Below are 23,344 nucleotides of genomic sequence, written 5' to 3'. Positions count from 1 at the left end.
GCTGATCTGTGATCTGCTCGCATGGATTCTCTGGTTATGATCAACGGATTATGCTACAGAGTGGGCTGCTCCTTGGTCCTTTGTGGGAATAGCCAATAGCCAAAAACCAAAAACCAGTGGCCCAATCTCGCATATCCTGGTGTTTTGGCCAGCTACTACGAGAGCATTGGGTAGTAGTGGAGAACAAGCTTCCATTCAAGTATGATCTTTCTCATCCATGGCCATCAAGCATCACCAGAGAAGGATTGTGGCGAGCTTGTTTCACGTTACGTCTTGCTTCACGGTTCTTTGGAAAAGGTCTTCTCGAGAATGCCGGCATTCGAAGCATTCGAAGCATTCCTTGTGACCCACACAGTTGCTTCCCCCCGCCTAACAACGGCCATATCAGAACCATGCAGTCTGCATTCACGACAATAGCCTACATGGGGCTGCGTCTCCTTTGCCGATCACCTCCCACAAAATCCTGATCCCTGGATTATGTTATTTTGTTATTCGTATGCTATGCCACATTCAAGGTTGCATGAGCGAGCAAATGACCGCTTCCGGTTCAATGCTGTCACTTACCTCTCATAAAATCCATCGCTGCCCCCAATCGCTTGCCCATTTCCACCTGACCTGACTGACCTGACTGACCTCACCTTTACCTGATACTCACTTGTAGCTTCAGCTTCAGCTCTAGCAGCAAGTCACCAATTGTAATCATGGCTTGGGGAAACATCTACCTAATCGCCGCTATCGCCGTCATCGGCGGTGGTCTTTTCGGCTTCGATATTTCTTCCATGTCTGCCATCATCAGTACGCCGCAGTATAGATGCTACTTTGACCAATCGCCCGACCGTTCTTGCGCCGGTCCAAGACCCGATGTTCAAGGAGGTATTACAGCTTCTATGCCTGGAGGCTCTTGGCTCGGAGCCTTGGTCTCGGGCTTCCTTTCTGATATTCTGGGACGAAAGAGAGCTATCATGGCCGGTGCTGTGGTCTGGTATCTGATGCTTCTTCTATCATAACTCTGCATCTTTGCTTATGCTTGACAGGGTCATTGGAAGCGTCATTGTTTCCGCCTCGCAGAATATCGGCATGCTCATTGTGGGGCGGATAATCAATGGGTTCAGCGTCGGCATCTGCTCCGCCCAAGTACCGGTATACATTGCAGAGCTGGCCAAGCCCTCGACGAGAGGCAGATTAATCGGTGCCCAGCAATGGGCTATCACTTGGGGCATCATGATCATGTTCTATATCAGCTACGGCTGTTCCTTCCTCGACGGACCCCAAGCTTTTCGAGTTCCATGGGCACTACAGATGCTTCCTGCTATTGGCCTCTTTTTCGGCATGATCATGCTACCTGAGTCTCCTCGATGGCTCGCACGCAAAGATCGTTGGGAAGACTGCCACGCCGTCTTGGCCCTTGTTCACGGAAAAGGCGATCCTAATAATCCTTTTGTTGCCCGCGAATATAAGGATATCAAAGAGATGGTGGAATTCGAGCGGCAGAATGCAGACGTAACCTACTTAGAGCTGCTGAAACCCAACATGATCAATCGTACCCATATTGGTGTCTTTACTCAGATCTGGTCTCAACTCACAGGGATGAATGTGATGATGTACTATATCACCTACGTTTTCACAATGACTGTACTTGATACCTCTTCCAATCGTTGACCAGACTGGCTGACAGATTTCCAGGGAGCCGACTCCACTTCCGCCCTCCTCCTTTCCTCCTCCATCCAATATGTAATTAACGTCGTCATGACCGTTCCCGCCCTCCTCTTTGTCGACCGCTGGGGCCGCCGTCCCACCCTCTTAGTGGGGGCAACCTTCATGGCGACCTGGATGTTTGCCAACGCCGGCCTGCTTGCCTCGTACGGAGAGTACGCTGGCCCTGAAGGCGTCAATAATACCCCTGAAGCCAGCACCCGCATCTCCGGGCCGCCCGCCAAAGCCGTTATCGCATGTACGTACCTCTTCGTCGCATCGTTCGCTCCTACCTGGGGCCCCGTATCATGGATCTACCCGCCGGAGATCTATCCCCTCCGTGTGCGCGGCAAGGCGGTCGCCCTCTCCACCTCTGCGAACTGGGCGATGAATTTCGCCCTCGCCTACTTCGTCCCGCCTGCATTCGTCAACATCACCTGGAAAGTCTACATCCTCTTCGGCGTCTTTCTCGTGGCCATGTTCATCCACGTCTTCCTCATGTTCCCTGAGACGGCGAATAAGACGCTCGAGGAGGTCGAGTCGATCTTTTTGGATCCGCACGGGATTAAGGGGATCGGGACCCCGGCCTGGAAGACCAAGGTCAATCATAAGAGAATCTTGGATGTGGAGAGGCATGGTAGTGTGGCTGGCGAAGGGGAGGAAGTAGAGACTAAGGGGATCACGGGTGGCTCGGTGGAGGAGCGGAGGATCGAACGGCAGAGCAGCGGGGAGAGGTCTACTGGTGATGAGAAGAAGATCTGATCGCCAATTTCCTGCCCATGGGGCCTGTGGCATCTTGCTCATATTGGATAGCTACTTGAATATGCTGGTCTGGGCTGCTCAGAACTTTCTGAAAAGTCCCGCTCACTCCCAAGCAGTCGACGGGAAGACGTCCAACAGTATATCCCCAATCCAGCACATACTTGGGCTTTCTTTCTGTGCTTCCAGCACAGCTTCTTCTGGCAGAAGCCCTAAAAGATATGTACAGCATCACACGATTCCAGCTACAAGTTCTTCTTCTTCTTCTTCTTCTTCTTCTTCTTCTTCTTCTTCTTCTTCTTCTTCTTCTTCTTGTTCTTGAAACCATCTCACTGTGTCTCTTTCCTTTTCCGTCTTAAGAGAAAAAGAAAAAAAAAAGGAAAGAAAAGAAATACCATCTCCCCTCGCCTTTCCCCGTCATCCCACCTCCCCGCGTCCTCACCGCAAGGCGTGCATACCAACCCGCCCGATAATTCTCGTTGAGTCCACCAGGACCAAGCAAGTCCCGTACCCATGCATGCTCCTTCGCTCCTTCGCTCCTTTGGCCATCTTTCTTGCATATGCTATGATATCCCTCAACTTTCCATCGAATACGAGTGCTCGGGTACCTATCTTACATACCTATCTACCTACCTGAACTCTAACCAACGTAAGTATAAGAAGGAAGAAAAAAAGCAAGAATTGATATTTGAACGTTTATTTCCTTCGAGTCCCAAATCAGATTCCATGTCGGACGGTACCTGCTTCGCTGGACGTGCATGGTGTTGCGTTGCTCAGACTACGGCAGGGTACATGAAGCTTTTCGGGAGGTCTGTCCGACAGAGTTGGGCTCGGGCTCGGGCTTGGGCGGGGACTTCTTCACATCACAATGATGTACATGGGGTGTATGTACTTCCGCGCTCTCACTATCTACCGAATAGATATCCAGCAAATACCATCCTGTTCCCGACCTGCAATTACCGGCCCATTCGCTGTTCCAGTTGATCAAACCAGCTCCCAAGCCGCCACGCCACTAAAGCCCATGCCCACCCTCCCCTTGCCCTCTTTGAATTCGCGAACACTCAATCCCCTGGCATCCTGCCTCTCGCCAAACGAACTCACCGCGAACAGCGTGAGGGTCTGACCCGGCGCCCCCAGCTGCCTGGCCTCGACATCCACAACCCATTTATCCCCACCGCCTCCAGAAGTGTTGCTGTGACCATGCACGTGTTCCAGAGGCAAGAAATCCTTCTCCCGTCCATCAATGCCATGAACGGCCAGGATGAAGACAGGAGGCGGTCCCTTCCGGGTGTGACGCTCAAGCGTCCAGTGCGGACACTCGAGCTCAAAGGAGAATCTGATCACACCGCCCAGACTCGGTTGGAGGGTCTTACTCCTCGGCATGACCGTCTTCTCCCCGACGCCGTAATCCGGTCGGGCGTTGGAGAAAATGGTCGGCGGTTCCGTTGTCCCGGGCCAGCAGGCCGGGTTGATGGTGATATACTCTTCCCATTCCATCCGCCGTCCGTCGGGTAGGAAGAACATGTTTTTATCCCCGGGGAAGTGCTTGATGCCGAATTCTTCATTGCTCATGGTGAAGTAGCGGGGTTCGAAGCGTTGCACGTAGGGCATTCCAGCGCCCTGGACGTGACCGGCGCCCCAGCACGCATCGATCAGCTTCCATTCGCCTTTGTCGATGCGCACGGCATTCCAGGCATGGCCAGCATTGTAGGGTGGAAGTGCAGCGCCGGGTGGCAGGGGAGTGTAGCCATAGCCTTTGCCGTGGCCACCGATGACAACGCTTTCGAGACCAGCGTGTGTGGCGAGGGTGGTGAAAAGGGAGGCATAGCCTTCGCAGACTGCCAGGCCAGATTGAAGGGTTGAGTTAGGAGTGGAGGCTTGAACGTTGCCGGCGAAGAAGGACTTGGTGTCGTAGTGGATGTTGTGGTGGAGCCAGGTGAAGATTGTGCGAGCCTTGTCGGTGGCAGAGGGAAATGGAGAGGTCAATTGTTGTGCAAGCGTCTGAAGCGAATGGACGGTCTGACGTGGAAAGAGAGTGGCATGATGGTCCGGCGCAGAGAAGTCGCGACACACCATGCATATTGCTGTGCCAGACGTGGCGCTTGAATGAGTACCGTTGGTCATTGAAACCGGGCGAGGTTTAGAGCTCTGTATGGCAGAAATGTCTGGGCGAGATGCGATAGGAATGGCTGGTAGATGGTTGGTTACAGGAGCGACGTCAGGGTGAGGAGCACCATTAGTTATAGGCCGATCTGCTGGTAACGGTGGAGGTTCGCTCTTGGTCATCCCGAATGACGATGCAGAGCGTTTGATTTTGTCAAGAGCCGCAGCGGACGGAAGTGGAGGTGCATTCCGAGGCAGGCCGGATTGTAGAGATAGGTCGGTAGAGTGGACTGTCTGCCTCCGAGCTGGAAGTCGTGGTGGTAGCGAAGGACGCGGCGCTTCTATTTCTTCCTTTATGGACTTCTCTATATCAGGAGAAACGTTGGCTGGTCCAGAAGGAGCTCTGTTGTGGTATTTGGGTTTCTCGGCTGAATATTTCCGTTGAGGCAGGCCGGCTTGTTTGATAGGTAAGGGTGGGAGTTCAACTTCACCCCAAGCTGGTGCCTTTATCCTGCCAGATGAGGAGTCCCTTGATTTCGATCTTGAAAGCTCTGTTGGCGTAGCAGATAGTCTTGAAACGACAGAAGAGGTAGACTCCAGAGAATCACGTCTCGAAATCTGGTCTGTTGGACATCTAGGGGGTAGGGGGGGGCATGGTTGAGAAGACTGGCGTTTTGGTAGTGGCGGAGGAGGGGGCTTTGATCTGTCTGTCGCATTATGTACAATGGGAGGCGGAGGTAGCTTTGGAGTTTTGGTGCCGTTGGGCAGATTACCAATTGTGGTGTCTGGTACTGAGCCATTAATATGTTCCGGAGGCTTGTTGATCGATCTTTGTCGGTGTGATATCGTTGGTCTTTGTGGGGGAAGTTGAGGCTTCGGCCGAGTTGGAGGCGGATCTCCAGGGACGCGGCTGATATGGGAGGCATTCAATGCAGCAATCCGCTGCTGGAGCGTCATGGGTTGGGGATCTTGGGCCATGGTGCGAATAGAGATGATATGTGGCGTAGAGGAGGGGACCGAAGTGTAGAATCGATTGCAAGCGCCGGTGGATCAGAGCTGGTTACGTAGGCGTGTTATAGGCATGTTAGTGAAGATAGAATTGGGCACAGAGTTAGGATCCGACCAAGATCACAGAGGCGTTTCCGGCTGCGCCTCTGGGCTGCCAATGGCCCAACCCTCCAACGGTGTAGACGTGAGGCTGGCCAAGATTAAGAAGGCCAGCACCATATTCAGCGCATAGAAGAGTACTGTACAGATTGGATCGAGCGAGTGAGATCCAATGTATTGAGTTTGCCTGACTGCGGAGGTTTGGAGAGCGGCCAATGCAGTGCTGTCGGGGCGTTGCCAAGGGCCGGAGGGCTTACGGGAGATCAGCAGTCAGTGAGGGGTACATCAATTAAGTGTGGTTCGAAACCCATCGGCGCTGTCCTTTTGGCGGAGTGGTTGATGTGTCCCTTTTCTGTACCAGTAATTAAACTAACTCAGCTTTACGTACTACGTAGTAACCAACCCCAAGGCCTGGGTTTACTGCTATTGCTTAAAGACTACTCGGTAGGGGCCCGTAGCATCTCCTCCTCGACCTTAATTCAGCACTTGGTGAGAACTCTGCAATACATCACTCACGCGTCCGCATCTCAGGTGTGGTGAGTGCAAGAGACCCCACATAAGAAAGACCTTCATCACATTTCTTCAGTATTCTCATGCGAATCAATGCAAAAGAACAACAGGTCAACAAACACGATGTATTGTCATTCCCCGCAGCGCGGGCTTCTGAACGTTCTGGTGCTGGCAAAGGCTCCCGAGACAGCATAGGTTAGGATCGCGCCGATCGGGAAGAACCGATACCCTGTGCCATGGACTCGGTGCTTGGATTGCGCCCAAAGCAACCGGGCAAGAGAGAAATTGCTACACTCCATCTTCAGTCGCTCCTATAAATATCTGCAGATTTAATCTACCATGAAAATTGGCCCGCTTATCACTTGTCGAATGCCCGGATGATCGGTAGAGAAACCTGATCGAGCAGTTACTGAAGTAGTTACTGGGAGTCAGTCATTCTTTTGTCGATTCTCTGGAGGAAGAAGAGCTTTGAAGTGACCCCACGCCCGTGCGAGAATCCCGCGAGCGCAATGACAGAAGTGCTCATCCACTCAAGGACCAGAACCCTTCAACCAGAAGGCCTTGCATTGTATCACTACCCTGGTTGCTATACATATTTCGGAGGCTCTTCATGAATTCTGAAAGTGTCTTTCTAACTCTTCTGTCTTCGAGAACGCTCCTGAACAGTGTGTCACCATGACGGTTCGGCTTCCCACAGCAACAACCATCAAACATGACCAATCACGCCACCAATGCCCGAAGCTCCTTGCTAAACGTAAAGTTCCCTCGTGCACGGACGATTCCATTGCTTTTACCCATCCTGGCTCATCCTTCGATGTTCGTATCGTTCGTGAGCATACATCATGATGACATCTTGATATCATACAACGGTCTGATACAGAAGGAGTGGCTCGCCTACATTTTCGATTTCGGGGATGGTGCATTTCAGGTCAAATGCCTTGGATAGTACGATCTTGAAGATCTGAGCTGGTCAGTAGGCGAAGAGAAAGGATCAAACAAGCTGGTCTTCTGACCTTCTGAACATTGATGCTGTGGCTAGTGCTGCTGAATATCAGACTTGCTCTCATGGCTTTCGCAAACCGTCGTGCCTGGTCAAAGGTTAGCTAGTCATATTCGGTGATGGCTGGCGGTAGGGAGTGCTAACTTGAGTGCTGATCTCCTCTTGGTCTTCCTTGGGAAAGCTGACGAAATGGTCGTATTTGGTGCCGATGAGAAAGGGAATGGCAGTCTTGTTGAATCCTCTCCCTTGCCGATACCATTCTTTGATACTGTTCAGTGTGCTCTTTCGTGTCAAATCGAACATGAATAGTATAGCAACCGCATCATTGCAAACCAGTGGTAACATATTGACGAATTCCCTCTGTCCACCAAGATCCCAGATAGAGAAGGTGATCTCGGTATTCCGGATCGAGATGGTTTTCTCCATAAAGTTGACACCTGCATAAGTCAGCCTATTGAGATGAACAACTGACGAGCGTACGAACCAAGCGTCTGAATGTAATCTTCATCCCAGCTTCCTTCCACGTATTTTACCATCAGACTCGTTTTGCCAATCTGTGCATCTCCAACCATTCCAACTTTGATCACGACACTGCTTTTGTTCTGCTGCTGCTGTGGTGGTCGATTCTGGTCCTGGTATTGCCCTTGCTGTCCAGCCAATCCAGAACCTGGCCTGGGAGATGGTTGCTGATGGTATGTAGGATTAGGAGAGTTCGTTTTGGATTCTGAGGCAGTATCGAGAGGCGGTGATAGTGATTGATTGGGCTGAGAATAGTCTATGGATTTATAAGCTGGCTGCATTTCTTTGCACTGAATGCTGAGAATATGTACCTATGGGTTCTTCTGCGCCGCCCACATTTGTGTCAACCTCGTTGAGGATCTGAGGACTGTATGCTGAATCAGTGGTGGAATCCTGGGAGTTTGAGAAATCCATCTTGATGTTGGATGAAGGCTGCAAGGTCTGTCTATTCAATCTCAATTGCGCTTAGACAGGGCGCAGGTAGTTTGTTCCGGCGCAAAATAAGAAGATCGCTGGGACTGATTTGCTATAAAGGAGGGGAACTTTGGAGAGCTTTGCAATCGACGTGGGACCTGGATGATTTTCTGACGGGACGAATTGACTTTCAATTTCTTGAGGTGGAAGTCGGCAAAGTCTAGAAGAGATCAAAGGGCCCACTCGGCGCGTCAAGGACCTCCGCAGCAGATCTAGACACGTGAGGAGGGAGCAACGCTGTACAGACAGCCCTAGATCAGCAGAAACAACGCCCGCAATTCAGAACAGCAGAATGTCACGCAGTACTCGAGGAGTGGAACAATTCGATTGTTGATATCAAGTCTAACCCCCGGTCCCAAACACACAAAGCTGGGAAGGCCCCGCACTCAGGCACAATCAGGGGGTGGACCAGTTAAGCTTTCCCTTTTGACCCACCCAGGCTAGCTCCAATCGCTCCGTCAGTAAAAGAATTAACAAAACCCTAATCGATTATGACAGGTACCATAAAGCAGAATCCTCCGACTGTAATTTGAGGTCATCGCTCTCATGGCGAAGCGAGCAGCTGAAGAAGAAGAAGAACAGCTTGCTCTAAAGGCAGGCCAACGCCCGTCCACTACCGTAAATGGGAACGAGACCCTGGAATTTGAGGATGAATTTGAAGACGAGTTTGAAAGTGAGGATGAGATCATGGAGGCCGGCGTCGACGGTAGGCCGGATGCTGAAAGAGAGAGAGGAGAAGCAAAGGGTACGTTGATGAGTTGAGGTACATGCCTCTACATATCCAGGACGAGCAGGGCCTGACATAGCCAGATGCCATGGATATTGATTCCTCGGAGCAAACCTTCATACCTGGCCGATCAGCTCTTCAACCGGGTCAGTCTCTGACTCCTGACACCACTACATATGAGATGCTCCACGCACTTTCAACTCCTTGGCCATGCCTCTCATTCGATATCATTCGCGACAACCTTGGCAACAATCGCAAGCACTATCCTCGAACTGTTTTTGCAGTGGGTGGGACTCAAGCAGAAAGCGGGCGATCACGGGAGAACGAGTTGATGATATTAAAGCTGAGTAGCCTCTCAAGAATGGACAGAGGGAACGAGACAGATTCTGAGTCGGACTCTGAGTCCGAAAATGACGAACCGACCTCAGCAGAACCAATTCTCGAATCAAAATCAATACCCTTGCCTAGTACGACAAATCGAACCCGCGCTTTTCAACCACCTTCCCAGACGCTGTCCGATCCCTCCCAGTTTCCGGCAACAATAACAGCGACCTCACTGGAGAATGCTCAGGTGTTAATCCATGACGTGACACCACACCTACAGTCTCTCTCAAGCCCAGGCAATATTGTTCAGCCTGCTGCTTCTAAACCGCTTTCCACGCTGCGAATGCACAAGACCGAAGGATATGCCATCGACTGGTCTCCTGCTTCGCACCATCCACTTGGTCGCCTGTTAACTGGTGATGGTAACGGTGCTATATTTAGCACTCAACGTACGGAAGGAGGTGGATGGGTGACGGACAATAGAGCATTTGTCGGTCATGGAGGTTCGATAGAAGAGATTCAATGGTCGCCGAGCGAAAAGAATGTGTTTGCATCGGCATCTAGTGATGGAAGTGTGAAGGTATGGGACGTTCGTTCGAAATCTCGAAAATCAGCCGTCGACGTCAAGATTAGTGACACGGATGTTAATGTGATGTCCTGGTCAAGATCTGAAACGTATCTTCTGGCAACAGGAGCAGATGATGGCGAATGGGCAGTATGGGACCTGCGACAATGGAAGCCTCAACAAGGTCAGGCAAGTGGTGATCAACTTCGTCCCAGCCCAATTGCAGATTTCAGGTTCCACAAAAAGCCCATCACATCAATTGAATGGCACCCAACAGACAACTCTGTGGTAGCGTTGGCCTGTGCTGACAACACTGCCACACTGTGGGATCTGTCTGTTGAACTTGATGATGAGGAGTACAGTAAAGAGTCCGGTTTGGGACTTGGGGAAGGTGACGAAAAAGTGCCTCCGCAGTTGCTTTTCATCCATCACGTGGAGGACGGTAAAGAGATCCACTGGCATCCGCAAATGCCTGGGTCATTGATGGTGACGGGTGGCAATGGCTTTGGTGTCTTTAAAACCATCAGCGTTTGAGATACAAAGCCAGCTGGACACTGATCTACATGATCAATCCAATTCCAGCAACTGTGAAGGGTCTGTCATTGTGCTATGTGCTTTCATGAGTCAAAGCTCATTGTGCTGTGACTTGCAAGATTGTCTCTTGGAGGACTTTGTACCGTGTGAATTGAGGTACGGCAGGAGTCACATAAGGTGTGGAGATCCTTCTATGCGCCTCGGACTTCTTGCAAAGATGCAAGAGCCTTCTATCTGGCAATCTGGTCCTCCTACAAACCACTCTTTAAGGAGCTACCGTTAGCACTGACTGACCATATGTGAGGTTGCTTCCTCCATGACTCTTTCACACTGTCCTCCAGCAGAAAATCAACCCTGTGAGATGAAATGGAGAATCTTTATGGCTACCAGTCGCACACTTCTACCTTCCCGTGCCAGAAGGAGCAGAGAAGGTATATCGAAGACCTGGGAAATGTTATCCTCAGAGCTAAATCCCACAGCTGGCCGTTTCTACCCGCCAAAGAAGCAGCTGGAAATTCGTCAATAGCCATTAACAGTGCTCGAACATCGTGGAATTCACCATTCTTCATAGACACAGCATCCAGCCTTCCTTCCAGAGTGGAAGCTGCTCATAAAGGAAGCTATCCATCAGAAAAGTCTAACGAGCTTCCAGGCTCGTTTGACCTCTATCCAGAAATACCAAATCCGACCCATGCCAGCACACTCCTTGCTGAAAAGACACATACCCCAATACCATCGAGTTCCCAGGCTAGGTCTCCCTCTTATGAGGCGCCAGGGTTTTTTGAGCTCGCTTCTCGACCACCCCGTTCAAGCTCGCTCGCTTACACGCATCGACATCTTCGTCATCGTCCGGACTCTGATGATCTAAACCGCCAATATACTTTGAAAGAAGCGTTAGAACTGCCCCCTACGCATATATATGACACCGGTAATGATCACGGTCTGGATTGCACAATAGGCCGGGTCGTTCCACTCAGACTGGGCTTTTCAGAAGCAGATGAGTCGCATGGTACCGAATCTGTCGAAGATGGCACAATCGAGCATTACCAGCTGGCAAATCGCTTCTATCGCCAGGAGCCTTTCCAGAACACGAATTCACAAGAGGCTTGTCGCCAAGGTGAGAAGGCTGGCGAACATTCAGCAAGGATTTTTTTCAAAAAGCTCATCAGACCACTTGTCTGGTTAAATTCTATAGCTTCTAAAACCTCGGCCAGCCCCGAAGCGGAAAAGAAACCTATCGACATCAGTCCACCTTTTGATCCTAGGAGATTTGCAAGCAGCGTTGAGCCTCGTCACTTCAATCATTCGCATCTACTAGGTCAGCCGCAAACACCGTTTGCCCCAATGAGACGTCTGGAGGAAGATTTGTGTCCAGTCGTACCGCCAAAGCCTAGAAGGCTCTCCGTCACTGAGTCTTTTGGTCCCTCACTAGCCGAGAACATAGAAGAGGCGATTTTGAACCACAATCAGCGTAGTGTTACTACGTCACTTTGGTCAGAAACGGACTCATTGCGCCCCTTTCTATTAAGTCGAGGGTCCTCCTATCCAAATTGGAGGGTAACACAAAGCAAACGCTTCCGCGACCCCGAGAGTTATGGGCTTCCCCGTCTCCGTGTAGAGATTCCGTCTTCAGAATATCCTGCGTCCACTTACGCCTACCATCCATCGGGTCAATCGCGATCTCATCTACCAGAACCATCTAGTCTTTCATCTGAAAAATCCCCTGAAGTCGACTTATCCCTCCGCGGCGGCTGTCTTCCTGCCTCCAGGATCTACGAATCTCCTCGACCGCGCATCCGCCCCTCTCGCAAACCTGCTGACACCGCCCCTGTCCCTCCCGGCCTCTGGTATCTCGCAAGCGGCCGTCCCGTGCTTAAGGACAAACCGGGCAAACCGTGCTACCATGGGCAATCCAAACGTAAGCATCACTCCAATCACCCTCATGGTCAAGCAGGAGTCGATATCAGCCATCAACCTATTCCGAACGCCGAGCCATCCCAGCCTCTGACGTTCGGATACCTGAGAACTTGGAAGCAGAATAGTCGACCTGCCCCTCGGCTGAACCCAAGGACTGGAGTGATGGAGCCGGGTCATAGATCATTCTGGCGGGAGTTCGCGTACAGTGCTAGTAGGGGAAACTGGGCGTCTGGAAGGCCACGACGCCGGCAGGGCTTCGGTAGAGACCGCTATGGGCATAGTCATGGGCAAGGGATGGGGATGGATGGTGGTTAAGGTATCGGATTGAGTCAAGGAATGGGTATGGGTGAGCCGGAACCAATGACGGGTATGAATCACGGTATGGGTGCGGGCCCAGCTCAGCGGGAGCACAGGATGTTGGGAGGACTGGGCTCAGGTCCAAATCCGAACGCAGCATACGCTGCAGGACATGGTGTTGGGGAAGCGGCGTGATCCGCTCAGGGGCATACCTATTCAACGAAAAGAGCCCATCACTTCTCTATTGGCTATGGGGAGATGGCGGATGGAGCCACCAAAGCTCTGCTTATCTACTGCTAGCCGTGCACAATAGCAAATCATAAGGCCATAACTTGAAGCAGTGCCACAGCTCAACACAATCAATTATATCTCGAAGCTATGGATCGTGCATGAGTGCTTCTTTCTTCCAAAGTGACGTAGGCATTCAGATAAATAGTTGCTCGTAAGGAACGATGGCAGACAACAGATGCAGATTTTTGTTAAATCACAACGCTACAGTACTAGGTCAAAAGTATTGGACCGACCCCGCATTTTCACCCCACCAACATTTTCCACTCTTCCCATACAAATTACTACTGTACGCCCGGTATTTATTGGAATGAAGCCTCAACAAGGTCAGGCAAGTGGTGATCAACTTCGTCCCAGCCCAATTGCAGATTTCAGGTTCCACAAAAAGCCCATCACATCAATTGAATGGCACCCAACAGACAACTCTGTGGTAGCGTTGGCCTGTGCTGACAACACTGCCACACTGTGGGATCTGTCTGTTGAACTTGATGATGAGGAGTACAGTAAAGAGTCCGGTTTGGGACTTGGGGAAGGTGACGAAAAAGTGCCTCCGCAGTTGCTTTTCATCCATCACGTGGAGGACGGTAAAGAGATCCACTGGCATCCGCAAATGCCTGGGTCATTGATGGTGACGGGTGGCAATGGCTTTGGTGTCTTTAAAACCATCAGCGTTTGAGATACAAAGCCAGCTGGACACTGATCTACATGATCAATCCAATTCCAGCAACTGTGAAGGGTCTGTCATTGTGCTATGTGCTTTCATGAGTCAAAGCTCATTGTGCTGTGACTTGCAAGATTGTCTCTTGGAGGACTTTGTACCGTGTGAATTGAGGTACGGCAGGAGTAGAACATTCATCACTAAATATGATCTTGCGCTAGTTATCTCATGTCTAATTTTTTCGTTTTAAATACTAAGCAAGGTGTTTAGCGACTACTTTAGGAGTTAAAAGAGGTCTTTTTTTTTAGCAAGCTAATTAGTAATGCCCTTGTCTTTGAGTATTCGATAAAGGATGCTTTTTGAAATAGGTACCCCAAGGGCAAGTCGAAGAGCTGTATAGGTAATTCTTAGATTAGCTTGAATAATGCGTAAAATATTTCGTTTTTGAACACGATTTAATATAAGGGGTCTACCAGACTGCGGCAAGCTATTGCCTTCGTTACAGAGTGGATTTCGTATAAGGGTGTTGAAAATAGTGGATTTGCCGCAAGTAACTTTTTCGCTAATTTCTGCATTTGACAGCCCCACAGCCTTATAAGCTGAAATCTAACCGCGTTGAAATGGAGATAGCTCCTTGCCATAGCTCCTATTGATTTCTAGAGGCGCCAAAGCCCTGCGTTGATTCATGGTGGTTGGTTGAAAAAGGTAGTAAAAAACGCGTGTTGGAAAAAAAGTGCGCGTCGATCCAATACTTTTGACGTGGTACTGTACAACCTATTCGGACGAGCTGAAAAATGTCCTTTCCTTCATTCAGAAGTAATGCCCAAGCTCATTTTCTTGGACACTTACCACTTACTACTAGTAAGCAGTAAGTAGCAGGAAGAGGGCCTCTCTGAAAACCGCTCCCCTCCTATTCTGGGGATGAAACAGAAATCAACACGGAGAGAAATAGGTATTGACAAGCGGTTCTTGTCAGTCGTATCTATTGCCTCTCTAACTAACCAAGCTTATGGCTCCATTTAGTATCTTAAGATCCCCAGGGTGAACGGCATTATTCGCGTTGGCGATCTAGGAAAGTCCTAGGAAAGTCCGTGGTGGAGGCCAGAGCGCAGTCTGTTGGTATCTGTCTGTGCATTCCACCTGCACTAACGAGGCTGCCTCCCACTATGGAATAGAAGAATTATGAGGCAGTCACTCGAGCAGGTGAACGGTTGCTCATGGCTATGGCGGGAAGAGGACTTGATCTGGCAGGATGAGAGGGCTAAGAGGTCTTGAAGAGGGAAGGGAGAGACGATTGAGACGTGGATGAGGGAGGAGAAGCACGGGATTGCATTGGCAAGGAGGACCTGGCATTATAGTGGAATACGTATAGCGGAGTGAAGGAGATCGGGCCTGGAAATAGTAATCACGAAGCTGGACATGTTTAGACAACTGCAACTGACGGACGAAGAAGGTGTATTTGACTACACCATAGCAAATCGTGCTTTCTGGTGAAAGGCTTGTGCTAGGAAGAACCCATGTGCACTCCTTCGCTTGGTATGGTCTTGAGCAATAGATCCCACTGAGCACCATTCCCACTCCTCCAGAGAGACTACTTGAAAGTCGAATTCCTTGAAAACGTCTTCCATCTTCTCTGAGCCTGAATCACACTGAGACCATGGATGGGTTTCTCGCAGCTATCCTTTGAAACGACCTTCATAGCCTGCTGGCTGATCATACCCTGCAACTGCAAATCGAGAATCACCGTTGGGGTGCAGATCGACTGGTGACCAACACAGGTGAGCACTTTGAATGAGTGGCCATCGCCAAGCTTGTCAAAAGCCCACTGCACATGATGTAGTTGTCTGAGGTATGGCAGACTCAGTACTCAGGACCTCCAATTGCTGGCTTTCTAATAGTGTTACCGTAACACGGTAGTTCGCCGATCTTCAAATTCCCTTGGGCTTGGAACGTACCAAAGCATCTAGGACATTTGGTGCTCCAACCACGGCTCCACGCGTGAACCTTGTCAGCAAAGTTTCGATGGTCTTTGGTTGGGATCAGCTTGCGCCAGTCCCAGCCACAGCGATGGGGTTCCCAGTAGGTGGTATCTTTGGGCCGCATTACTCCACATTTGATGCACAGACTGAGCCGCTTGGGCATCCGGTTGCTGAATCCTTGATTGATGCGCAGCAGCTTTGGGCCAATAGGGATGTAGTGTTTGTCCTCATTTATGGTCGAGCTCGCTCGAGCGAAATATTTGCAGGTGAGAAGCAAGCAGACGCGGTCATAGTCGTCCAAGTAGTCGAAGAGCAATCGGTGGAGCTCAGGAGGCAAGCACATAAGCAGCGACACATTATAATTAGGTGGAGCACGACGCGTTCGATTTAGAATCTAATGCTTAGTCAGCGGACGGCTGCCGGTGTAGACATGATAGTATTAGTGACCTGCAGGTTGACGACAGGACTGTGAAGCTGCACAAGCGACTCATGCCGGTGGTCTGGTGGCCAAGTCCACCTATTGAACGTTGCCATTTCTATTTTGCTGAATCAGTGTTCTGAATGAAGCCGGCGTTTGTTTAGTGGGCGTTTGTTTGGTAGGCATTTGTTTGGTAGGGGTTTATTTGGTAGGCGTTCGTTTGGTGGTTCACTGCAATTCACTGAAAGCTAACGGCTAAAACACACTGTAGCTGACACATAACCCAGCAGGACAAGAATCACATATGATCCATATGTTGTTCAAGCGTCAAGCAGATATCTACCAAGTGGCAGCCTGATTAAAGGAACAGAAGCCTGAGGTTGTGAGCGCCACAAGTACTACTATATTACTACCTGTAGTGATTCAAATTGATTGGTGCGTGGAAGAATATTCATCATGCTTGGCGCAACTTCAAACCACAACCCGTAACTACCTAGTTTCAAGTTGTTTCTTTCCACCTTAACAAGCTGGGCGAAATGTTAAGGTCTCAATATTGTGATGAGCATGCACTGGAAAATACACAGATCTTATGAACAGGTGTAACAAGGCTCAGTAGGAATGTCACATTTCCGTCTGAAATCTCTAAGGGTGACACGACTTCTAGGCATCGCATCTTGATCCAACACGAACCCAAAATGCAACAGAGCAACCTTCTTTAACAGTCAAGGATGTTTTATTCTCACCTGATATGTATGCTCAATGTAGGTTCTGTGTGACTGTTTTATGAAGATGCTCAGGCTCAGATGGTTACACGCATTCATACCTTCTACTGCATAAGGGGGCTTATACTTCTTAAATATGAACGATGCATTGCATCCCCTGGCCCCAAAATGATACTGTATCTCGCTGCTTCCTAGGACCAGAGCCACAGAGAATAAAACTGCCTTACCCTTCGGCCGGATGCTCGAAAGGACTGCAGAACTATAACAGTCGTGTTATCTTTTTCCGTCTTCATCTTTCAAATACGACTCCATCGACAGCATCACAACATCGACTTCGGATGCTAAATTCATGCCCATTGACCTCATGTCAGACACGGAAGAGGCTACACCGTCAAGAGAAATGCGACTCGTCTCTAGTTCTTTACACCCTCTGCCACCAAAAACTCTGAAGCAAGAGACTCGATTCTGGGCTCGAGGCTCTGGAGTTACCACGCTCTGGACGATACTCGCAATTCTCTGCACGCCGCTCTTGGCATATTTTGTGCTTGTGTCGTGTTACGGTACATTCCAAAGAAGACAAAATGTAATTGGTGCTAGTCTCCTCGAACCATGCTTTGCAGACTGGTCATGGATGGGGATTTTCGAGGTTAATATAGCTTTTGGCTCCTTCACTTACCTGCAGGCGAAGTACCTCGATGCGGCCTGGAACCTGCTAGTTGGAAAAACCTCGCAAGCGTTGGCCGCGTGGATCTGCTACAAGGTCTTTGCCATGGCATTGTTGCGGATTACAGAACGGTCAAGAGTGTCGTTCAGACTGTATACAGCCACAGCATTCTATCCAACAGATTTCCTAACATTGTGGAAATACGTTCGTGGTCTTGCAGTGAGTCGCACGGCACGCGAGCGAGCCATACTCGTTTGGTTCTGTTTTGCGGCGGCGTACGTCCTCACCCTTTCCACCATTCTGGATCTGGTGACTGGATATGTCACAACACAGGAAGCTGCAGTCAGCTTGGCAGATGGGGGTTTTGCTTCTTTAAGGGGAGTACGATGGTTCGATGGCGCTTACAAAGAACTATATTCTTACGATGTCTCGGTTTATCCCAACAAGTCTGACATATCTGTACACACACTCTCTGGTCAAAACTTCACTTACCTTGATCTGATCGACAATTCGACCTCCGTCTGGAAGCAACCTCCCATCGTTTGCATGCAGGGCTCAAAATATCGATGGGGTTTCTCGGTAGGGTGGATCTGGATTCTGCTACCTTCAACATTGATCTGGATATCGGGAATGTTTGGCATGTATGTTGATGCAATGAACCACGACTTTTTGTGGCAAATGGGCAGACGACCAGGAGTATATCGTGATATTCTTGACGTTGCAGAGGCCATTCAGGAAGAGCTGGGACCAGACACATGTGGCTACAGCGACAAAGAGCTGTCGAGGGAGATTGATCGGCTCGATGCAATAGGCTTTGTCGGTCTACAAGAAGGCAATGTGCAAAATATCAGGCTCAGTACCCGTATCTCTGATGTATATGATGGCTTGGGAAATGAGGATATGTCTTGTGAAAGATTAGGTACGGCGATGTCTCCACGTTAGTGGCTGAAGAGAAATAACCGTTAAGATCACGATACTAGCTTCAAGGCATTACGGCTTCACGACGACTCGACTGCGACGTGAACGTCTTCATGAACCTAGATATCTATTTGATTTTAATCTACTCTAGTCTTGAGGATCTTTGCTTGATATTCAGGATCGTCAGGCTAAGTCACTTGAAAACAGATCTTTCGGTTCCGAGAAGCCGGATACGCAATTGGACCTGATCGACTGTAGGGTCTTGGAGTCACTCTTTCGCCGGAAAGCCATGGTGGTGCCAGATTGCGGAGACCTTCTAGCTCCGCCATAACCCACCTAGAGCAGTTCTGACGAATGCACAGTTTGGATCGCGAAATAGAGCATTCGAGGTTACCCTTGGAATAACATAGTTACGATAATCACGTGATGGAAATAAGAGAGTTGCGCAAGCTATGTAACGGAACGCTTTTACCGTTGGGAGGGATAGCCAACTGAGAAAATGCAAGCAGAAGGTAAGAGCATGTTTGTGCATGTTCGCAAGAGAATATGCAAATAAATCCAGTCGTGATGCTGGCTCTTGAAGGGCAACACCAGTACATGGTTGATTGGCAATAGCCTGCAGTGGTCGTCAGTCTTTGCTTTCTCCTCCTTAGTCCTGAGGCGACAAAAGAATGAAGCTCGTTGCAGAGACTGAAACGCTGCGCTCGAGATGCCAACGGGAAGTTATTCGCACGTCTCCAGTGTCATACGGCAGCGTTTCTCTCGGAACCAGGTGCCGTCCCACTGGCAAGAACTAACGGATGCTGTTCACGAACTCACTCCAGACAGTTATAGGAGCAACCGAAAACAAGCAACAGATATGCAGCGGCCAAATCTGTCTTCTCAGTAACCATCCGACTGACGAAATTGGCGGATACAAAAAGCGCCTGGAATTATCCAACCGCAACACATCCCATTGAAGCAGATGGAGAATGCCTCAGCTAATGCAAAATCATTGAAAAGGCCTGGAAATCCTCGATGCAACCTATTTGACTCGGGACCTTTCCCATCTGATTTCCTTCTCCCGCAATGGATGACAGCCTCATCAGCGTTGGACTCGCCTCCATGAAGGACGGTAGACTTTACATGGCTCCGAGAAGAGTCTTGCTTTGGCGGTTGCTCGGGCCATCGGGCCAAACTCCAATGCAGAGCTTTCCAGACCGTCCCAAACATCACCGTATTCATGTCAAGTGCTATTCTGTATAGGTGTTTTGGTGGTATAACCACTTGCTCCTCGATTTTATAAGTCGGGCATCGCGGATTTGGTGTTCCATTATTCATCAGCTTTAAAGAAAATGTCTAGGTGCTCAGCCGGGTGGAGCGAGGAAGGGGGTTTTGTTGAAGAGAAGTCCAAACGAGAAACGGGAAAATATTCAATGAAGGATCAACCTTACCAAGGCACTCGTCAGGAATATCATCTGCATCACAACTCCCTTGCCATTAGATAGCAGCCACTTATCGATGTAGTCATCGGAAGACATGTCAAACTGACAGCCTTCCATGTCAAATATCTGTGTACTCGCGAGTAGAGCAGTACAGCGACTCTCAAACTTGTCTCCCAGGCCTGTCATAACAACACCTCTATAACTCATAATTCACAATGACAGCAAGTCCATATCACAACCCACCCAAGATGGCAAGAAGACCCAACTTAACGTGGATCGCCCAGCACATAAATCTGCATAAACAACTTCACCCAAGCGTCATAGAAGACATCGTTAAGCAAGCGAAAAGGGTTCACCCACACGGTCGTCGAAGCAAGCTCTGGCATCAGCGCATTCACATTATCCGCTTGCGAAGCCCACGCTACCAGCTTGATTTCAAGCAGACCAGTGGTTCGCGTTGCCTGGGGCGCCCTGCCCCCCAAACGTATCTCCCGGACACGATCCGCCAACTGTTCTACATGTCTGATGCGTTTATTTCTCTCTATCGGTGTGCTGCCGCTGAGATGCTCGGGAATGGTGATTCTGCGTAGGATCGGACCTTGGTGGGTGAGACTGCGTGGACGGGGAGGGTACATAATCCATAACATATTGTCCGAGACTTTGGAGGAAGGCTGGGAAGTAGCGGTAGAAGAGCGGTTTGATGGTGGTCGTCGTGATACGGTTCGGCGGCGAACTGCATCCCATCTTGGTACAGGATGTGCCCAGTCTGGTAGTTGTTCCACGGAGGTAAGGGATTGGTCTATGATCAAGCCGTTGAACGGATCGGAGAGGAAGTCTGCAGAGGATTGAAGATCATCAACAGGCGTTCTGCTGGGTCCAGCATCAACAGCAAGCACTCCGCTAGGTCCACCATTTTCCGTCGGGGGGGTGGAAAGAGACTGATGTGCTCTTGTTGCCTGTCCGTCGTCCTCGCTGCTGCTGCTAGATTTTGCTTCGACTTGTGTGACTGCCAAAGTAAGGACCCTTAGGTCTTTTGATAGTGACCTGGGTTTAGGTTTGTTAAGACCTTTAGACGGTCCCCGCAGAGGTCTAAGAGACATAGTAGCTGCTTAAGTCTGGTCTCTGCGGTTTATAATGCTTTAGAAGGGGAGTAGGCGGTGAGGGCCAAGATGACCAGATAAGAGAGTGCACTGGTTCTAGACGTAGTTTACGGCTTGAAGCACGGAAAACCCAAGTGATATGCTGATAGTTATTGATTGCAGAGGCCTTCTTGATGTGAATGGCTTGTGTTAAGAAAAGATCAAACCCACACGAGTAGTTATTGTAGTTTTGACTCAGACAAGATAATAGTCGAGATTATTATTTCCTTTTAGAAGATGAATGGACCTGATCTGCTCGGATCAGATTCACCACTGTCTGATATTTTCAGTCTACCAGTGAAACACGACATCGGATACGTATCGTGTTTGAGAGCACACATGGTCTTGAACTTACTCTTACTGGAAAGTTTTGGCTTTGTTTACAACAATCAGAATCTGGAATTTGCAAATGGTTTATGCAGATTCAAGTCTAATATGCTGTGAGGTGAAGCGGGAAGTGTCATATGAGATTCCAAGTTGAAACAATGAAGCCCAAGGCCTGCAGTGGTGGTAGAGTTTGTGGCCATCTGAGCCCGAGGCCATCGAAACAATTGGTGTCGCTCTTGACACAGCACAAACTGACGAAATAAATGAGAATTAGAGCAGATAGATCACACTAAGGTCCATATCAGCTACTATGTCATCGAATATCATGTCGAGAGTTACACCACTTGTCCCACCGGGCCTCGGCCCTTTGGTCCAAAGTTAAATAAAATGAGGAGCTGGAAAAACATCAAAGGCGGGGGCTACCTACGGCGGACCATTAGTACCATACGGCCAATTGAAAATTTTCGAAATTTTCAGCTCCGCAGCAGGGCCTGGGAATAGGCCACCAAAATCGTATGAGGGATTCCGCACGCTCGCTTGCTGCGTGATATCAGTGCAGAAATCGTCTCCTAGAACCAGTAGACCTATCCAATTACCTATTTAGGACTCTAGATAGCTGTTCTTAAGACTATGCGCTGGTCATAAGGATCAGGGCGTTAATTCTCCTCTACATCAGGGCCCTCACCCGTCAATTGAACCCCCTTAATCCCTTCCATTGTAGCTTGCTGAGGACGCCAGCTAAATGCTCCGGTTGGCTTCTCTGATAGAGCTAATTGAGGCTCTCAATAGCCTCTCAAATGCTCATCGATCATCATACGAAGTCAGAGATAGTATGCTTGATAAGGAGCTGACTTGTCATCTTCATAAACTTGCTTATTAGGATTGAATCTAAGGGATTGTAGTTGATTTCGACACTATTAATACGTTTCAGAAGGCAGAAACTTATCTATATCTAATAAGGATTAGTAATGATAGATAGATCTATCTGAAATAGCTTACTCTATTCTTATACGTTATTCTGTAACTCTCTCAAGGTCTCAGAGTCAATTGAGAGACCCTGATTCTGAATATGAGGAGGAGGATAATGATATAGAATAAAAGGCTTGCCTGACGTGACGTTCGGACGGTTATGTTACTTATGAATCGAATAAATATTCTAAGTTCGTACAAAACTCTGTATCTGTGTACGAAGAACTGGTATATAAATAGCAAGTAAAGCTATCTGATCGCTAAGAACCGTCGGATTAAAGTTACCTTTTTGTAGAAGGACTCTAAAGTAGTTCTATATCAGAGTTAGTACATAGTAACTGCTAATAGTATACTTCTATAACTTACTCTCTATTGAAAAAGTAGTCCTTTAGTAAGCTGATTCTACTAAGTCTTAATCCACTAATTTGTAATACTAGCTTTGTATATATAGCAGTCTTTAAATGCTATATCAGGGTCTACTGCTTATTATAATAGATGATACGCTTAAGCTAGAATAACTGTCTTGCTGCTATAGTCAGATTATATAAAATAAGGGTGTTGATTTAATATTTTAATTATATTAAGATATTAATAAAGAACGCTAATAGCTATATGCCCTGAGATACTAACGTAAATCTAGATAATATAGCGTAAATAAGCGTTAATAACTCTATATATCTTAATATTATAAGGAGCAAGCTTAAAATATTTATTAATAGACTATAGAAAGTTCAGACTAGGCATAATATACTCGTTATAATAACATTATATATCTTGTACGCAGCGTTTAACAGTATTAAGAGCAAGTATACAATAAATTAAGTAGATTTAATTACTAGAGATAAGTCAGCTTTAAATTTAGCTATATATATAACTAAATTTGCAAAGCTGTATATACCGAGCGATATAGACTCTAAGCTAATAAAAATAAGTGTATAATAAGCCACGCCTATACCCTTAAATAATACTCTTTTGTAGCTCTTTTATTATTACTTTATTCATAGTTTTATTTGCCTCTTCTTAATCTTCTGCTATCCCTTGTGACCCTGAATATCCCTGGCATAAGAGTCCTTCCTTATAGGGCTTAGTGTTAAGAGGTACCCGCGTTTAGCGGTGAGGTTATTCTGCAGCCTTGGCATTAGGAACATCAAAATTATGGAAGACCCATGCAGTCTTAGCGTTCAGAACATCAAAATCTACCGCGGCTTAGATTCAGCCTTAGCGTTAAGAATACTAAAAGTAAATTATAAGAGTAAAACTTAAAGTAACTACATCAGGCTAATTATTATGTTGAAGTTCTTATTCTGTAG

The 23,344-nt window shown here is 48.5% G+C and overlaps 8 protein-coding genes across 8 annotated transcripts; 5 read left to right on the top strand and 3 right to left on the bottom strand.

Annotated features, from left to right (window-relative positions):
* Positions 1 to 701: 701 nt before the first annotated feature.
* On the top strand, positions 702 to 2,454 carry EPUS_02699 (uncharacterized protein; the record flags this gene model as incomplete). Its single annotated transcript, XM_007807827.1, has 3 exons — positions 702 to 982; positions 1,035 to 1,632; positions 1,684 to 2,454. The coding sequence occupies 3 exons, from the start codon at positions 702 to 704 to the stop codon at positions 2,452 to 2,454; spliced, it is 1,650 nt and encodes a 549-aa protein (XP_007806018.1).
* Positions 2,455 to 3,435: 981 nt separating this feature from the next.
* Positions 3,436 to 5,532, bottom strand: EPUS_02698 (uncharacterized protein; the record flags this gene model as incomplete). The annotated part of the gene is made up of 1 exon (XM_007807826.1): positions 3,436 to 5,532. The coding sequence occupies one exon, from the start codon at positions 5,530 to 5,532 to the stop codon at positions 3,436 to 3,438; it is 2,097 nt and encodes a 698-aa protein (XP_007806017.1).
* Positions 5,533 to 7,030: 1,498 nt separating this feature from the next.
* EPUS_02697 (uncharacterized protein) lies at positions 7,031 to 8,104 on the bottom strand (the record flags this gene model as incomplete). The annotated part of the gene is made up of 5 exons (XM_007807825.1): positions 7,031 to 7,132; positions 7,185 to 7,259; positions 7,316 to 7,608; positions 7,656 to 7,946; positions 8,002 to 8,104. The coding sequence occupies 5 exons, from the start codon at positions 8,102 to 8,104 to the stop codon at positions 7,031 to 7,033; spliced, it is 864 nt and encodes a 287-aa protein (XP_007806016.1).
* Positions 8,105 to 8,710: 606 nt separating this feature from the next.
* EPUS_02696 (uncharacterized protein) lies at positions 8,711 to 10,314 on the top strand (the record flags this gene model as incomplete). Its single annotated transcript, XM_007807824.1, has 2 exons — positions 8,711 to 8,909; positions 8,975 to 10,314. 2 exons carry the CDS (start codon positions 8,711 to 8,713, stop codon positions 10,312 to 10,314), a joined length of 1,539 nt encoding a protein of 512 aa, XP_007806015.1.
* Positions 10,315 to 10,680: 366 nt separating this feature from the next.
* On the top strand, positions 10,681 to 12,546 carry EPUS_02695 (uncharacterized protein; the record flags this gene model as incomplete). Its single annotated transcript, XM_007807823.1, has 1 exon — positions 10,681 to 12,546. The coding sequence occupies one exon, from the start codon at positions 10,681 to 10,683 to the stop codon at positions 12,544 to 12,546; it is 1,866 nt and encodes a 621-aa protein (XP_007806014.1).
* A 580-nt stretch (positions 12,547 to 13,126) lies between these two features.
* On the top strand, positions 13,127 to 13,492 carry EPUS_02694 (uncharacterized protein; the record flags this gene model as incomplete). Its single annotated transcript, XM_007807822.1, has 1 exon — positions 13,127 to 13,492. One exon carries the CDS (start codon positions 13,127 to 13,129, stop codon positions 13,490 to 13,492), a length of 366 nt encoding a protein of 121 aa, XP_007806013.1.
* A 3,465-nt stretch (positions 13,493 to 16,957) lies between these two features.
* On the top strand, positions 16,958 to 18,199 carry EPUS_02693 (uncharacterized protein; the record flags this gene model as incomplete). The annotated part of the gene is made up of 1 exon (XM_007807821.1): positions 16,958 to 18,199. One exon carries the CDS (start codon positions 16,958 to 16,960, stop codon positions 18,197 to 18,199), a length of 1,242 nt encoding a protein of 413 aa, XP_007806012.1.
* A 1,666-nt stretch (positions 18,200 to 19,865) lies between these two features.
* Positions 19,866 to 20,699, bottom strand: EPUS_02692 (uncharacterized protein; the record flags this gene model as incomplete). The annotated part of the gene is made up of 1 exon (XM_007807820.1): positions 19,866 to 20,699. The coding sequence occupies one exon, from the start codon at positions 20,697 to 20,699 to the stop codon at positions 19,866 to 19,868; it is 834 nt and encodes a 277-aa protein (XP_007806011.1).
* Between the last annotated feature and the right edge of the window lie 2,645 nt (positions 20,700 to 23,344).

The sequence above is a fragment of the Endocarpon pusillum genome, assembly GCF_000464535.1.
Source record: "Endocarpon pusillum Z07020 unplaced genomic scaffold scaffold7306, whole genome shotgun sequence".
Classification (NCBI taxonomy): domain Eukaryota; kingdom Fungi; phylum Ascomycota; class Eurotiomycetes; order Verrucariales; family Verrucariaceae; genus Endocarpon; species Endocarpon pusillum.
The sequence above is the reverse complement of the archived record's forward strand: the minus strand, read 5'-3'. Positions and strand labels throughout refer to the sequence as shown.